Below are 18,942 nucleotides of genomic sequence, written 5' to 3'. Positions count from 1 at the left end.
TTTCTCCGCTGATCTTCGTGGAGAAGTGTCAGACGTTTTCGTGTATTTACCGTGTAAGAGAATATACTTTGTTAAATTTGTTATTTATTCAACGTCCCGAAACTTAGTTAATCGCATCGTTAAACGGTGATAATAAATGACAACAAAGTAATAATGATCCATTATGATCCATCTTCTGCAATATTTTTCTAATAAGTGTATGTCTCAACATCAATATTTGAAAGATCATATTTTTTTTCGTTGTAAACAATAATACAATAAAATGAATAATGAAACTATCACACTAATCAAAATGATTTTTACAATGATTTTTTTTTCTTTTTTTCCTATTTCTCCTTTTCTTTTCGGTAGTTCTAATGTTAATTATAATATTTGATGGAAAAGATTTAATTTCAATGATATAATATAATATATTGAACTTTGACGTTTCTCTCCTCTCATTGGTATTATCATCTATAAATATTAAAAAATATAGTTATTCGTTGGTATGCATATTGTATATCAAAGAAAACTACTTTTACTCATCTTCAACTATTATTCGAAGGTACAGTAACTATTGACAAACTGCGGTCGATTGCCTTTTTGTAAGTTGGGACACTGATAGATGAAGAAGCTTTCTTATAGGCTAGGGCAATAAATCATCTGACCTCCAATCGACGAATTCACCAAGCTTGGTAATAACATGACAAGTAAATTTTTATGCCTATGCGAAAAATATAATATTTAAAGAGATGAGAAGGGGAGATATCTTTCACAATCGTTTTTTTTTTAATCAATTTCAAATATTATCAAAGAAATATTATAAATATGAGAATATATTAGATATTTCAAATGTATATAAAATCGACAGATTTATATATATATGTATATGAATGATTTATTTTAAATAATATTCTATATAATATCTTTTCTTTTGTAAATATTCTTAAGAGAATTATAAAAATGTTCTTATTATTTTTCTTTGCAGTTTCTTTTCTTTCTTCTTTTCAATTTCTTTTCCTTTTCTCTTTTATTGTGTGGAACGAATATAAACACGAAATGACATTACAGTACACGTGGTTGGATTTGTATTAATCGGTAACACAACTACACGCTTATTTCGGAAAATTGGACAAATTAGAAAATTCTAATTGTGTAAATGAGAGAGAAAAGGAGAGAGAGAGAGAGAGAGAGAGAAGGAGAATGCTTTGCGTCGAGGTTGCGAACAATTACCATTCAAATACTTGGAAACCGAGAAAACCGTGGGACCGTATAAAATTGATGAATGATGAAAAGAATAATCGTGGCATACTGGATTCTCGATGAATCCGACATCGCTTTTTCGTTTGTTTCTACATTTCGCTTGAAGAATATATTTTCTCATTTGTTCACTCAAACAATAGCGTTTATAAACATGTTCCCTCATATGCATATACATACGTTGGTATATACATACATATATTACATATATACATATTTATATTATATATATAGTACGGTCTTACGAGATACGTTAATTTTTGACTTTAATTTTAAATCGTTTAACAGACAGCTTATCAATATATCTGTATAATATTACTTGTATATTCATATTTAAATTATGCTAATCATCTAGAGATTACAATATGTAGCTATTAAGAAATGCTAACGATTATAAAGCGTGTAATTTATTCTATATAAATGATGAACTACGATTAAATCGAATAAATGACGATATATCACTTTTCTTTTTCTTTTCTTTTATTTTTCCTATCTTATAGAATATTATTCATCGCACTTTATTTAGTTCCTTCTTCTTCTATTTTTTTTATAACAAAGAATCAATGATTTGAATTTGGTTGATGTTCTCTCATTAAGAATTCTTCTTCGGGGATTTTCTTCTCGTCTCGTATAAAATTCCGAATACCTTTTGGACTTTAAGTAACATCAATTAAAAATTCCAAAGTGAAATATAAATACGAATGAATTTTAATCGATTTTATGACAATTTTAAGGAAGTAGAATATCAAGAAAGTTAGACGAGAAGTAAGAGAGAAAGAAATAAAGAAAGAAAGAAAGAAAGAAAATGAAGCCACGAGAAAGAAAGAGATTGACATAGGTCACGTTGCATTCTTCCATGTCATTCTCGTGAAAACTTTCATCCAGTTTTTCTTGTCTCCTACATTTTTTTTCTATGACACGTGTCCCTTAGTATCACCGAATTTTTTTCTTTTTTTTGTTTAATAAGAACGATAAAAATAAACGAACCGACCTGGAACGTTTCAACGATCAATAAATATCCTAAATTCGATCAAATTATTCGATTAAAAAGAAATCTTCTCTTTCGAGAGATCAAAAACAATGAGAAGTTTTGTACATATTCGGAACAATAATTTAATCCGATAATTCATAAAAATATTTCTCGTTGAAATTGATCGTTGTTTTTAAATTGGATCTTAATGAATTCTTACGTTCAAAGATGAAGAAGTTAATGAAGAAATAAAAAAAGAAAAAGAGAGAAAGAGAAAAAGAAAAAGAAGAAGGAAGAAGACGTAACTAGGAAATTAAGGGAAAAAAAAGAAGAAAAAAATGTAATATATTATCACCGAGTTATTTGTCGTTGGTACGGCTTATGCAGCCATTTATACGAGACAGGTTTATCTTTGTTTACGTCATCAAGCCCTTAAGGCAGAGCTGTACGCGAAGCTTATTCGGAGCTTAACGAGTAACCCCCCTCCTCCTCCACCCTTTTCATTCCTTTCTCTTGGATCACTTCACCCCAACCCCCTCCCCCCACTCTTTCTTACTCCGAGCTGGTAAGAAAGAGAGAGAGAGAAGGAGAAGGGGGTTCGTATTGTTCTCTCTTACAGTTTTTTCACTCTTTTTTTTTTTTCTTTCGATATACACGCATGATATCAAAGTGGGGATGCCGCGCAACTCGAAAAAAAAACTTTGATAATACTACCGATCTTGTTAATTGAGTACTTTTCAAGTGATTTTTTTCTGAACAAAAATAACAATAACGAGATACGAGAAACGGGGAAACATATTTTTCCTCGTGATTTATTGAATTTAGTATGTCATTTCAAGAATTAATAAATTTCACGTTTTAACAGTATATATATATATATATATTGACATAAGTATTTGATAATATTAAAATTCTATTTTCTAAATTTAATATAAACATATTAATGATCGTATTATACGTATATGTATATATATATTTGAAATATTAAAATTTCATTAGAAGAAGAAAGAGATCATTTTTAAATCACTGGTATATTAAGTTTATATTTCTAATGTATCTCGGGAAGAATAGATAGAGTAAAGAAAATTTTTTAAACTGATCATATGTTAATGACAAACAAAAGTTATAATGCTTAGAAAAAATATACGATCAAATTTGGAAAGTATACATTTTTTACTTAAAAATATTTAATATCAATCATTCAAATTGTTCGTTAAATCTAACGTTTTAATATATAAATTATATCCAGGTATTAAGTACCTGGTATTATATACCTGGACTGATTAAACTATCATATGTATATATAATTACACATTATACAAAGTGAACGTGATTTTCATTTAAATACGATTACAATGAGAATTCTAAAAGAATCAAAGTTAAATGAATGTAAACAGTAAAACTCGATTGAATTGATGTAGTAATAGATCATCGAATAAATCAGATCTTTTTCGGATAAGCGTCAAAGCAAAAAAAGTTAGGCAGCAAATGAACGATTCTTTACCATTAAATTTAATTATTCACATTATTATTTATTTTCTCTTACTCGAGTTAATTAATAATAATAATAATAATAATAATAATAATAATAATAATAATAATAATAATGTGAAAACAAACCAACGTGAAAAGATTATTTTCATTGATTTCCCTTTCGATTAAATTTTCTATAAACAGTTCGAATGTATATTTTATCGATCACTATAGAAGTTCCTTACGTTGTAATTTAGAAGTAAGAACCGACCCGTGTTCGAGGAAACTATCATTCGTCCTTTTCTCGCTTATATTCTTTTTCATTTACACAAACTCGTAAGAACCCTTCATTGTAACTCGAATGACGAACCGGAGCTTGAAACGTTTACGTTGTTTTCTAAGATACGATAACGTTTCCTTTTTCTCTGTTTCTGGCTTTTTTTATTCTTTTATTTTTTTTTTTTATTTCTTTTTATTTTTCCTACGAACCACCAAGTCAATTTTTTATTCTCGAAGGGTTATTTTCTTTCTCTCTCTCTTTCTTTATTTCTTTCTTTCTTTTTTCTACACTTCGAAAAATCAGATCGTTCCGTTAAAAGAGTCAGGTTTGAAAAATCGACAATTCTTTGATAAAAAAAGAAAGAATATAGATTGCAAGGAAGGAAAAAAAAACTCTCACGTATATCGAGAAAATAAGTTTACGAATGTTTTAACAACGTTTAATATTATAACTAAGTTTTCTTTACTTTGGGGGAAATGAATTAAGTTCTTGATTAAAGTCTATCTTCACAAAATGATTATCTTTTAACACTCGTCTAAAGGTTTGCTTTAAGAAATCGAAATTATTCCATTTGTAATGTTAACTTTATGGGAAAAAATATTTTTCAATCATTTGTGTTTTGTTTAATTTCTAATGTGAAATACACAATGACGGGGGGTGGGGTGAGGGATTAGATTTATATTCTTCTGAAATAAGGCGAACGTAGAAAAATAAAGAAAATAAAAAGAAAGATGATAAAAGAGAGAAAAAGAACGAGGAAAAACGGGAAAGGAAGATGAAAAGAATTATAATAATAAACGAGAAGTAATTCTTCTTCGAGAATTAAGATAGGACTATTCAACTAGGACTTCTTCGACGTTCTCAGTAGTATTGCGCAGAAGCAAAAAGTTCATTACCTTTTTACCGTGTTCCTTTTCATCGACTTAAAGCGTAAAACTAACGAACAATTTTGTCTATCTCTCTCTAACTAATTCTCTCTCTCTCCCTCTCTTTCTTTTTCTCTCTCTCTCTGTCTGTCTGTCTGTCTCTTTCATTTAGCGACATCTGCTAGAAGTATTTTACTTCAGTGCAAGTTTTGTTAAATGTTCGTTTCATGTATTTAGCAATTGTGTGTTATTTCCTAGCTTTAAATTCTCACTGTACTTTTCTACGATTTGTAACTTTGTTATTAATAATTTAAGATTTTCTTTACATTACATATTTTATTTTTTTCTACATTGTTAATTTCCTTTTTGTTCCTTTTTTGTTTTTCTTTTCTTTCTTACCGTTCTTTTATTCTTTTCATCGACGTTTCAATTTTTTGCTATTTTTTGTACGAATTAGATTCTTGTTCGAATTTTTTCGTTTTGTAATTTATTATAATATATTTCTATTATATACAGGTATTCAATTAAGATACAATTGTAATTGTTATATCATATTATATATGTATTTTAAATTTGATCTTAAGATTGATTTCTTTATTATTTTCAATTTTTTATTAGTTATCAATATTATTATCTATAGCAATAGTTTTTGCGTTAGAATAGAAGCTTGGTAATTTTAAATTCTCAAAAGGTTACAAGATAAAGCAAACGATAATCAAATGTGATTAGTAATTTAATTCGATTTATCATAGAAAAGAGATACGTTAACTTAATATTTATCTGAAATATAAGAAAGATCCTTGTAAAAGATTTTATCTTGAATTATCGTAAAGAGAACCACTCTCTTTTTTACTTTTTTTTTTTTAAAGACACCTAACGCCCTTTCTATCTCCTAAACTTCCCCGCACATATATAATAAGAATTTTATTCGATAAAAGGGGCATTCGTAGGAAAGGTAAAGGAACGATCGTTATTTCAAAGGGTAAAATTCTCAATGGTGGTAAAGTTTGAGCTAAAAGTTCGATCGAAGACGTTCATCGAAGTGTGCGAGAAAAATCGGATAACTCGAGTAAAAGAGGAACGGGAACGCATTGCGAAGTGGTTCGATTGAAGTAAATCTTTTAATGTAAGAGTGAGAAGAAAAAAAAGAAAAGATAGAGAGAGAAGGAACGAAAAAAAAGAAAGAAAGTAAGAGAAAATAAGGGTAAGAGAGGAAGAAAGAGAGGAAGAAAGAGAGGAAGAAAGAGAAAGAGAGAGAGAAAGGAAAAAGAAAATAAGAGAGAGAGAGAGAAGGGGAGAAGAGAGACAGAAACTACTATTCTGTCCTACTACTGTCTCAAACAAGGACTCGTGTCTCGCGTTTACGATCGAGGGATGAAGTTTTCGACTAACTCGAAACGTGGTATTTCTGTGAAGTACCAAACCACCCTTCGAGTTATCCTGGCGTATTTCAAAGCGTCGTTTCCAGAATGATACTCGTCGTCTTTTTCTTTTTCCACCTATGAACATGCTGCTGTAGGAATACCCGCGAACATCAAAATCATAGATGATTATTTTCATGACTTAATTATTATTTCTTAATTGTATGATATTAATCTTATATTATCTTCGATATTTCAAATCGGTGATTAGAAAAAAGCTGTTTATATATTTCGGAAAAAGAAAGGGGTCATATTTTTTTCGTTATTCATTTTAATCGGTTTTATGTATTATGTAAAGCGTAAATAAATGTGTAAAGAAATTCGTCGTTCTTTCTCGTAATAATTAAATATATTCTAAATGTCATTTATCGTTAATATCTTGGCGTTCGGAAAAATGAACGTAAAAAGAAATTTTGTTTTTCGATCAAAGCGTATGGCCGGCGGGCTAAATGTGTGGCCCGATGGGTGATGAGATGGGGGGAGGTTAAAAGAGGAGTGGAAGGAGGTATTGTGATACTATTTAAAAGTTGCGTCAAAAATAATTTTCTTTCCGTGCTATTTTTTCCCAAACCTCTTAAGTAATGGTGTAAGTAATCCCTTAAGCATATATTATAGAAAAATTAAATTATATTTTAAATTACTTTTGAAATTATATGTAAGAGTGTTATGTTTTTATATTTCGAAAATTGGACCTTATTTAAATAGATAAAAAAAAGAATCCTCGTTGTGTAATCGAATGAATAACGATTTGTTCAAGATGTTGCCCATAAAATATATCGCCGTGGTCGAAGCCAACGGCATGATAATCGACATATTCTCCAGCAGAAGATTTATGTTATACTCCGATAACGCCAGTTTCAGTATCTACGAGAGTAATAATCGTTTATATAGTCCGTAATTTTGATTAATCCTTCGAAGAAACGAAACATTAGAAACTTAAGATCAGAAAGATCAAATGGTAATTTAAATATTAACTAAAATTAATAGAACAATTAATATAGAAACAAATGCGAACGTAAAACGATTGGTTAATAAACATAATTATCTGATTGTTATATATACAGAACAATTTAATGTCTATTAAAATAATCTATGAATTAAAATAATATAATATGATACGTTAAGTGAAATTCGTAATGTCGAAAAATTAAATTATACATTATCCAAACGCAATAAATAATATTACAATAATATGGACATACGCACACACAATATTGTATTCTTTTAATAATTAAATAAAATTACTTTCGCGTGCACGAATACGAATACATTCTCGTGCTATTAATGATTACCGTTTGCCATAATTTCGAACGAATATTCGAATATGATCACACGATGATTATAATGAGTAACTGTTACGATTACTTTTGTAATAAAAATTTTCTTTCAAAAGAACTCCATATTCTTATCTCGAAGGAGTCTAGAGATGCTTTTTCCCTTTAACCCCCCTTCTCTACTCCATTCTTCTTGGCCACCCTCAACGGTAAGAATAAATCATCGATTTCCATCGGCAATAATTCTTTCTCACCAAATTCTTTCTTTTCTATCCTTAAATTTTTCTCTTTTTCTCCCTACTTCGGAGGTTTTGTTTGAGTTTAAATTCTGAAATAACATTGATTATTACTGCGTAATGGATAGAATTCATTTCGTACACATTGAAACTTGACATATGTTAGAGGGTTATAGGGTGACTTGAACGGTTGAACGTTTTGTTACTGTGAAAAGCAATAATCTTATCGATCGAGTTTGTATTTCATTTATAAGAAGAGTACTTGCTTGACCAAACACACAGTTTACTACTTACGTTATTACTTCTAATTCGAATGTTAAAAATTGTCGTTTTTTATATTCATTAAATCTTCGACGATTTCAAAAATCATTTAAATTTGCTTTTTTTTTTTTAAGTATCAAAAAACTTTCTTCTATTCGATCTAAAATTAAAAGTATTCGATTACGTACGTATATCGATAATTATGTTATTATTCTTATAAAAAAAAAAACATGGATAATTTAATCGTAAATATATTGTAATTTAATTTTATTTGTATTGTTTTTAATGCGAAATGTCTGTTACACCAACGAAATTGATTTTACCGTTAGTAACTATTATAATAATCGTGCGTGTGCGTAATGGATTAAGAAAGGAAAAGACAGGTGAAAAGATAATGAAAGACGTTGAAGAGTAAGAAATACTTGGTAAGGATTATTGCGTATACTACTAAAAGAGAAAATAACTAAACTGAAAGTTTTCAGAAACGTTTCAAGTTCCCTCGACGGTTAATTAAAGTTCCTTGGTATTTACCGGTTACTTGATACAGAAGTCTCAAGACTCAGTCTGAGTTGGTTTGAGACAACGGGAAGGAAGGGTGTTGTAGGGGGTTGAAAGGAGGAGGGAGAGGGGAGGGTTGGTTAAGGAGAGACCAAGAAGTCATGAGGAAACTGTTACCGCTTGGCAATAAGATACGAGGGAAGATATTTTAAAGCACGCGAATGTATATACATATCACGATCCAAAGTTAGATCTTTTTTGCGCTCGACTTTGTTCGTCATTCCACTATTGTATTATTTCTTCAGGATTTAAACTTAAAAGCCTTCATTTCTGTATTATTCAAGTATACGGTGTGTTTATTATGAAGTTTTCTTATTTTTAGTATTGTACAAAATGTTCCCTGGGATTCAAATTTAAGAAAATTGTTTTCATTCGTTTTCGAATGTACGTATCTATTGTTGTAATTTTCTTGTTTTTTTTTTTTATATATATATCCGTATATTTCTTTAAATCTTTATTTAAAATCTATCAAATGTTTTTATTTCCTTCTCTTGTATCAATTATTACATATTTTATTTGTAAATTATTATTTATATTAAATTTAAGCTATTTAAAAAAAAACAAATATCCTTCACAATTATAGCAACGATCTGTCAACGATCATTATCCTTTCGATCGATATAAAACCGTTATCTTGATCTCTTCATTACTGCGGTAGTAATACTAGTAGAAAAGAAAAGAAGAAGTGAAAAAAAAGAAAACAACAAAAAACGATAGAAAGGTGAAAAAGAAGATCGAATCGATCCATTGAGCTTTCTATCGTGAAACGTAGAAGAGTATCCAACTTGATCGACGTTGAAGGAGGCGAGAATGGGGAAAGGAAAGCCCCGTTTGGTTGGATAGGAAACTGGCAAAGAGGTTGAAGAAGCAAGATAGATAGAGAGAGAGAGAGAAAGAGAGAAAGAGAGAGAGTTACTGTGGGTGAAGAAACGTAGTGGAAGTGTGGCCTGTAAGAGGCATTTTAAGGCCCTCGTCACTCGTACCAACCAGGACTAGAACGAACGTGGCAGATAATTACTCCCTCTTAAGCCACGGGTGCCCTGAGCACTGACTGTGAAGGTACTGCTGATAGAGCTGGTGGTGGTGGTGTAGATGGGGAAGCAACGGGGGGGGGATAGAAGTTAGAGGGTTGCTGGTAGAAGTGAAAGAGACTACCAGTTTGGAGCTTATCGATCGGAGCCGTCACACGTTCGCGAGAATAACTCGATGCTGGATTTAAAAATAGTGAGAGAGAGAGAGAGAGAGAGAGAGAGAGAGAGAGAGAGAGAGGATGAGGAGGGTAAGAGGGAGTTGACGGGGAGGAAACTCGAGTGTCGTTCTTTAACGTATTTAACCTGGCTGGTTGGTTGACTGGCTAGCTAGGTAGCTTGCTTCTTCTTATCAACCATTTCAACTTTCTGCTAGATAGTATTATACTTTTTCTTTTTTACACTTTACGTCACCGTTGTCTCGGGTCTATCGTCTTCGATTTCTTTTCCTTACATTAAAGGAACGGTAAAGAGACTTTAAGATTGTAGCTATCATTTTTTTTTTTAACTTGTTGGAGAAAGAGGCCACGAAAGAGATCGGTTCCAATTATGTGTTCAACAAACTCTGACAACTATGTTATCTTCAAAAGTTTCTTTTGATTTTGTTTTTCTTTTTTCCCATCGAATTCTACGGTATATATTATAATACGTCGATTATGATGGCTATTTAAATTTGTCGCTGTTATTTTCTCTTTTTTTTTTTTTTAAAAAGAAGGATTTTAAAAACGTATTTTATTTATTATAGTATTATCAAATTTAATTTTGCAAGTAATCAATAACGATTACGTTTATCGTATTAGTTTCGTAAAGAGCGTGCAATTTTTTGTTCTCCATCGTTTGATGTAAATTTAATATACATATACATATATATGTATATTATCACGAGTAAAATGTTATTAATTATATATTAATCAATTAAAATCTTTGACGTGATCTTTTATCGTTATTATCTGACAAGATTATCTCCAGGTATTGTCAGAGATTCTACTACAACGTGAAAAGGAAGTTTGATCGTTTGATCGAATCAAATGTCTTTTACTAGCGTATATGTCAACGAATTGAGGATAACGATAAAAGGATCGGAGTATGGATAATGGAAATCTTTTTATTGCGTTTTCTCTTACAAAGAGTTCAGACTATGGGACGCTAGGAGCAAAATTACAAAGCTAACAATTTCCACTCAAAATCCTCACGGCTCTTCTTTATATAGGTACGTTTGCGAATGTTCGGAATATGTATGTGTGTGAGTGTGTGCGTGCGTGGGTGGGTGTATTTGTTTTTTCTTTTTTTTTCATTTCTGTGTTCAACTGCGGAAAAATTACAGATGCGTAACGATTCTGTTCGTTCGTTCGTTAGCGATCATAGCAATGTTTTTTTTTTTGTTTTCGTTTATCTGTTTATAACGTCACAATGCATTCGTGCATTGCACACATTTAGTGGGTTTTAATATAAATATAGATCGGTATTGGAAATCAATCAATAGAAATTGTTAATACGATAAATCGATTAAAAATATACTGCTATATGAATTGTCTAAAGTTGTGATAGAAGTAGTTCGTCGAGATATCGATGATTAAAAGTAGCAATCGTTAGTTTTTTTTTTAATTGAAATTGAAATATGTCATTTAATTGAATATCCTGTTGAATTGATTTATTAATCGTATTAGTGTGTTTTCTTTTGTTTATATTTAGAAAATATTAAAAAGTAAAAAACTTATTTAATGATTTTATATTTAAATAATAATACTCATGACTATGAGATGAATTTGATTTGTTATTTAATATACTAATTAATAGTAATAATTACTTTAATAATTATTCGAACTAAATGTATTAGCTAAGAATGAATTATTAAAAAAAAAAAAAAAAATAGTCATACAAATCATATTTACAATATTCAATTAATTGATTTATCTAACAGTCAAATCGAAGAAAAATGTAATAAACTTTTGCATTTCGTATAATCGACGTTTAGATTTCTATTGTTGTTTTTATTCGATCAAACGTAAGACCGAATTGTTGTAAAACATCGCGAAACTGACGTAGAAAATTCGATATTCGAACGATAGAAACTGTTTGAAAGGCAGGAAACCACGATGTCACTTACACCCTTTTATAGATTTTTCGAAGGACAATTGACAGGTGCTTGAGTACCAGCATCTTTTATCTTCGATTACCGATCTCCCAATTTCTCTTCATTTCATTCAGAAATTCCAGATGCCTCTTTTTGATATCTTCTTTACGAGAGAGTCATTTATCTACCTCTTGTTCATTTTGAAACAATATCAAGGTTTAATAATATATTAAGAAGAAAAAAATATAGATAATTCATATTATATTGAATAATAATAAATAATAATATTTCAATAATAATTAATTAAATAAATAATCCTTTCCTTAACTAATATAAATTCTGATCTTTATTATTAATTATTTTTCAGGATCGATGAATCCAGAATCTATTAATATAAACTTAACATAAATTCGTCAGATCGTAATGAGCAAAGTTTATATAATCCGATGTACTAGTTAGTGAGATAATTATTATCGTAAGTTTTAAATATGTAACAGAATTTATAATCCTACAAAATATAACATTGAATATTTTGTTAACGATATTCTAAACAATCTGTCTCTAATTAACCGTTCAATAAACGTATTCCGTACGATCTACAATTCCTTATCACTTTAATTTATTTTATAGAACTTTGAAGTTATTTCCGAATTTCTGGAAATTAATCAAAAAAAATTTTACACACGAAATATATAATACTTAGTTTTTTAAATAAATAATTATATATATACCATCTATGCTTATACGTATATATAATATAAATAAAATATAATATAATATAAATATATATTTATATGTATAAGGTTGTGAAAATATAGTTGAAAATACTGGAATATTAATTACAAATTAATTGAATTTCTTGACACTTATTTATTTTGTTTCTTTTTTTGTCTATTGCAGTTCGAGAACTGAGGGGTCAGGAGGGTAAGAAGGCGAGAAGAAATGAGGTGGACGTGACACAATGACATGATGAAGAGCCTGGTGGGGATCATGTGGATAGTGTTGGTGCTCATATCAGGTAGGTACTATAAATCTTGGTATCACGAATTTTGTTGGTGTGACTCGGAGTAATATCGATGTCTTCCATACTGAAAAGATATCTGATATTTCTTTTCTTTTTATATATATATATATATATATATATATTATCAAAGGATACGTACATATTTTCCTATCAAACACATTTAAATCATCTATATTATTTAAAATGACACCCTGCTCTTTGAAATGAGAAATATATTGTACGAAAATCAAAAAATAAATATAAAATAAATAACACGTAAAATGATTTATATGTGTGATCTAATAATTTTTTATCTTTATATACACGTGTGTTCGTTTTTTCTTTTCATTCCTTTTTAATTGAAATTTATGAGATAGAATAAATAAGTGTATTGAAATATTCTTGATGATTACTTGGCTGAGTTTCGGAATTTTTGAATTTCATATAAATTCAATGTTTAATCGATTAGGTGAGATTTCATCTGGATTTGATCCAACCACCCTCTCTCTCTCTATATATATAATTTTCTTATCATAAAGTTTCTACTAAAATTCAAATAAATTTGAATTTAAATATACGTAAACATATACAAAGATATTAAACATGTTAAAACTTGAGAGACGTTTATTCGCGAAGGCAAATGCATTATTTCAAATTTAATATACAAAAAATTTAAGATCGTTGTGGGAATAAAGAAAAATATTACATTAACATTTTTCATTTTATACATTCCTTTTGGCTTTTTGTTTTCTTTTTTTCATTCATTTATTTTCTTTCTTTCTTTCATGTATTTCATCGAACGAAATCGATATACCAGTTTTCTCTCGTAAATATATTTCTAGACGCGGAACTAAAATTCGTTCTTTTTCGCAAGAAGTGTCGTGGGATTTGCTACATAACATCGATCTCTAAGTGTTTCCTAAATTGGGTATACTTTTTGATATTTTTCTCGATACGTTTAGTTTATCGAATATATTTATTCCGAATAAGTAAAAATATCTTTCCTCGTAACTATGTTTCTCTTCGTAATAAATCTAGTAATTCTTATAAGAAATAAAAACTATTTTAATATTAACATCATATAATTGGAGACGATAAATATTTATTGCATAAAAAAAAAATGAAATTTTTAATACTTCCGATTATTATAAAATACAGGCGAAGATATTCCATTTACTTTTTTATATCATTATAATAATACTAACATATTTTTTCGTCTCCCCCTCTTTTATTTTCTACCAAGTTTACCAACCATAATTTTACTCAGGAATACATTTTTTTTTGTTAAAACCCAATAAGATTCACGTGTAATTTTAAAATTCTTTTAATAAAATTAACAAAATTCGAATTATCGTATTCCCCCGTAGGATAATCGAAGAGAAAAAATAGAAGATAACGATAATTTATTTTCGTTATATTATAATAATAAAAATGCATTGTCGATTTAGGAGAAATAAAAATACTTGAGTATATATAGAAGATTGAAAGGTGATCATTTCTTGTTAAACAACGCAATAAGATAGTTCGATAATTCTAAAATGCGATTTATCGATACTCCGAGAATTTTGTTTGACCAAAAATTCTAGGTAATACAGAAACACGAGAGAATCGTTATTTAACAGTTTCCAAAGCCACACATTATTCATCTACGATACTTTACGAGTTTCCTGCGCTACCCTTCGACCCTTTTGGCCTGGGGGTGGTTGTTCGATACGACCAACCACGTTGGCAAGGTTTTTAATTTTTGAAATCAAGCCAAAAAAGTAAAGCTTTTCGAATCGCGGATACACGCTTGGTGTAGTTGAGACCTCGTGCGGAAAACACCCAAAAAAAAGACCTGTCGCGAGTTATCAGAAAGGGAAAGAAAAAGGGAAAGGGGGTGATGTGGGCTGGGGAAGGGAGGGCAAAAAACTGTTTCACAAAAACAAGAGGAAAGAAGTGAAAATGGTTGAAAGATACCAAGAGAGAAAATAGGGAGAGAAAGTAAGAAGAAAAAAAAGGGAACGAGAGAGAGAGAGAGAGAGAGAAACAGAGGGGGAAGGAGAGTATAAAAAAGGAAGAAAGATTGAGAGAACAAGAGAGAGAGAGAGATGGATAAAAAGATATTACGAAAAAGGAAGAGAAAGAGAGAAGAAGTGTTAAAAAAAAAAATATCTGGAGAAAAATATAGAAAGGGATAAAGAAAAGAAAGTAAAAAAAAGCGTCAAAGAGAAAGAGAAAAGATAGATTCTGGTTTCTTCGAAATCCAAAAGAAATAATGGAAAAGAAAAGATATAATATCTCGTTTTTAGAGATAACTCTCTCTCTCTCTCTTTCTTTTAAGTTCTTCACTGGGTGCTCTTATCAATCGTTTTTTCTTGCAATCCGCGTATTTTCTAAAGAAAGATAGAGATAGAGAGAGAGAAAGAGAGAGAGAGAGAAAGGAAGAAATATTTCTTCCCTGTCGTTGATGTCGTTTAAGAAGTTTGAAGATTCAAGAGTAACGAGTGAATCGCTTAAATCTCGTCTCCATTAGACTCCAAATATAAAATGGTATTTTATTCGCGCATTAGGATTTTCAAATGATACTTTGAATTATCATTCTATTTGCGTTGCTACGAAAATGGAGGCCGAGCCGAGATATTTTAATGGATTTATTTCATTTTTTTTCTTCATTTTATTCCTGACCCTTTTAAAATACCTCCTCCTTTAACGTATAATAAAAAACTTTAAAATTATTCTAATAGATGACACTTAGAATAATTTTTATAATATATCATTTGTCCACGTCATTGTTACAAGTTTTAATATACGGATATTATTTTATTCGGAGGATCGTATTATGTCGATGAACAGTTCAAAAATAATTTCTATTGAGATAATATGTTAACAAAATTTTAAAATGTATAACGTATATTCGAATAATATTTTTGATTCTAATGATTAAATTATTTCACTTTTAAATCAATTAATTATTATTATCTAGAATGAGATAATATTTACATTAATAGAAATTAGCGATTAATTTCGCTCTTTTTTTTTAAACAAAAACTAGAGAAAGAAACATTATTCAGAAGATCGATGAAAGTTAAGTTTCATTCAACGAAAGATAGTGGAAACAAAATTAACAAAGTTGAGGATATTATAGCAATGAAATATTTCTTAATGGAACTGAATATATCAAGAATATATATTTAAATGTATTAAGAAGGAATACCGTAAGCGTATGTTTTATCGTGAAAAACGAGAAATAGGTAAATGAGGATGAAAGTAAAAATTCGGGAAAAGTGAGGGGGAAAAAAAATAGAAATAAAGATACGTTATAAAAATGTAAAACTCGTGCTTAAAGGTATAAGGGATTCTCTCTCTCTCTCTCTCTCTCTTTCTCCCCTAGTATCTTTTTAATACAGTGTTATTTCGAATTACAAGAGCGCAAGGACAAACGTATACATTCTTTTGATCTTTTCCCTACATCTAGTTCTCCATTCGTTTTTTTTTTTGTTACTTTTACTCTTTTGGTTCAACGTGTTCTTCCAGCGAAATTAAATGTAAGGTGTAATTTTCAACATTGTTACGCTCGAAACTCCCGTTAATGTCCCTTTGAGCGATCCGTGTCTTGATGTTCTGAAAGGCTTAAAAATTTAATTACAACTGAGTAATAACGGGGAAATTCTTCGAGGAATTTTATAATACAATAATCACTTCTCTTTTACGAATCATTGACAATTTAATAGGAAAAAAAAAAAGTAAATCGTTTTACTTTTTTATTTTTCATACCTTTCTCGGTTCTTCTTTGAGCTCGAAAATTTTTTCGTTTGCATTTTATTTCTGTTTAATTCGATTACGATTAATATAATTGATCGAAGAAATTCCTTCCTGTTCTTTTTATTTTGTATTAAATTTTGTTATTGTTTAATGTCAAAATTTTATATACTTGAATCTCAATTTACCGATTTGATCAATCGTTCATACCAGCTGTACAGGATTTTCGTGAATTGTTTTAGTATATTTTTATTTTTTTTTTCTTGTTTCTTGTGTCATATTTAGGATGCTCAGGAAATCCAGACGCAAAGCGACTTTACGACGACCTCCTATCGAATTACAACAAATTGGTACGTCCGGTGGTAAACGTCACGGATGCCCTCACCGTCAAGATCAAGCTCAAACTCTCGCAGCTCATCGACGTGGTCGGTTGATGATGATGATGATGATGATAATGTGACGATGATGATGATGTTGTCATCGAGTAATTCACGTAAAGTATATCATTAGTAAATCACATACGATCGTTAACGTCTCTTCCGTTTTGCTCTTATTTCAGAACTTGAAGAATCAGATCATGACAACGAATCTTTGGGTCGAACAGGTATAATATATTTAAAAATCATTATATTCAGATTTATTTTTTTTTTCTTTCATTTATCATATTTAAACGATCTGTAATATTATTTTGTAAATTAAAGAATATAGTTGACTAAAACGTAGACAAAATATTATATGTATGTATAAGTAATTACGAAAGTAGATTAACAATTAGTCAACAAATTCATTCCATGATTCATTTTATATTATGAATAATTTGAATGTAATTTTTTGGTAATTTTCTAAACTTATAATATCTCATAATTTTAAACTTAAATATTTACAATAGAAAAACCTTTATATTGTTTGTGATATAAGACAAATCATTACTAATCATTATTAATGAAATAAAATGTAAAAGAAAAAAACAATAATGATGATACTAAATAAGATAAAGACAACGAGATATTAAATATTAAATGGCAGGGTAAGGGGGTCGGGGAAGGAAGGGTAAGGCAGGTGGTGGACTGGTTAAAAGCTGTGCGGTTATCGATGGTCGTGCATACATTACCGTTAATACAAACGGTATGCACTCGCGTTCGTGCAAAGAACCGCAAGAGAAACTTCGTCAGTGTGTACACGCTCATGTAGTTCCATGTTGCGTACAACCGCTCTTCTAGCTTCAACTTCCTCTGCTTCGTTACATCCTCTTAAAATCGATCATTTTCGTTCCTGTAAAGGGTCTTCGTTCGAAAACGTGAAACACCATAAAACATAAAAGGAAAGAGGAAAAGGAAAAAGGAGAAGCAAATAAATAAATAAAAAGTTATCTAACATAAGCTGCCGTATCTTCCTAATATTGCATAATTATATATGCTATTTAATTAAATACTAAAATAATAATAGTAATAATAATAATAATTATGAAAACTTTTCAATCATATTCACGTAGAAAAAGGGAAGAAACGTTATTATAAAAAAAATTCTTAATTCTTTTCATAAGCGCAACTTATGAGTTTTGGTTTAACACAAAGCCATGTTCCGGCTTGTTGGAAAATAGAAAAAGAAAGGAAAGGAAAAAATACAGAACGCTTACGTGCTAAAATCTCTTTCGTTCTCGTCGGACAAACTCTGAAAACTTTAACGAAGTAATTCAAGGAAAGTCGGCTTATTGCCTTAATATACACACATGCATACAATATATACATCTATTTTTTTTTGTTTCCCTCTTTTCCTTTCCACAGTTTTGTTGTTTCGGTTTTTTACCTTCTTTATCCCTCTTCCCCATCCCCCCTTCCCTCTCTCTTTCTCATTTTTTTGGAAACTAGAGAAAAAAAGAAATTTCGTTGCACGCGATGGATTGAAAACATCCGGAGAAGCGAAACGGTCGTACGAAAAAAAAGAATAAAAAAATCTTTTTTCTTTTTCGTTTTTTTTTTTTTTCCGTTAGTAGCAGGTCACGCGAAAGCAGATAACGCGCCGAAACATACGAAACATCCCCAAAATAAAAAAAATATTTCTGTATATACAAGTGTACATACATATGTTTATATATATATAAGTACGTATATATGTATGTGTATCATGTATATTAAATGGACATGATTTCAACAGAAAACACCTGCAAGCTTTTTTCGTAGAGCACGATTAAAGTTTTCCATTTTTGCTTTTCACATTGTTTTTTCAGTCATGGTACGATTACAAATTAAAATGGGATCCGAAGGAGTACGGCGGAGTGGAAATGTTGCACGTGCCATCCGATCATATATGGAGACCCGATATAGTTTTATACAACAAGTAAGCTTTGTGTTGTAAATGTTTTCTTTTTCTTATTTATATGTATTATATATATTTTAAATATGAAATAAAAAATATATTTATGGTATTCCATATTTCATATGATAAAAAGTGTATATATCTGTATTAAATTATGTTATTTTTATTTTCATATTATATGGTTTTTTATGATATATATATA

The 18,942-nt window shown here is 29.7% G+C and overlaps 1 protein-coding gene across 4 annotated transcripts in view; it reads left to right on the top strand.

Annotated features, from left to right (window-relative positions):
- Window positions 1-18,942, top strand: part of LOC122516896 (acetylcholine receptor subunit alpha-like) — a 91,710-nt gene that overhangs the window by 62,499 nt on the left and 10,269 nt on the right. For all 4 annotated transcript variants that reach the window (XM_043635097.1, XM_043635099.1, XM_043635095.1 and 1 more), the window contains 4 exons: window positions 12,581-12,698; window positions 16,710-16,849; window positions 16,984-17,028; window positions 18,652-18,761. In XM_043635097.1, coding sequence (XP_043491032.1) covers window positions 12,647-12,698; window positions 16,710-16,849; window positions 16,984-17,028; window positions 18,652-18,761 — 347 coding nt within the window. In that variant the 5' untranslated portion in view covers window positions 12,581-12,646. The remainder of the gene's footprint in view (window positions 1-12,580; window positions 12,699-16,709; window positions 16,850-16,983; window positions 17,029-18,651; window positions 18,762-18,942) is intronic.

The sequence above is a fragment of the Polistes fuscatus genome, unplaced genomic scaffold, assembly GCF_010416935.1.
Source record: "Polistes fuscatus isolate 324 unplaced genomic scaffold, CU_Pfus_HIC Scaffold2, whole genome shotgun sequence".
Lineage (NCBI taxonomy): Eukaryota > Metazoa > Arthropoda > Insecta > Hymenoptera > Vespidae > Polistes > Polistes fuscatus.
The sequence above is the reverse complement of the archived record's forward strand: the minus strand, read 5'-3'. Positions and strand labels throughout refer to the sequence as shown.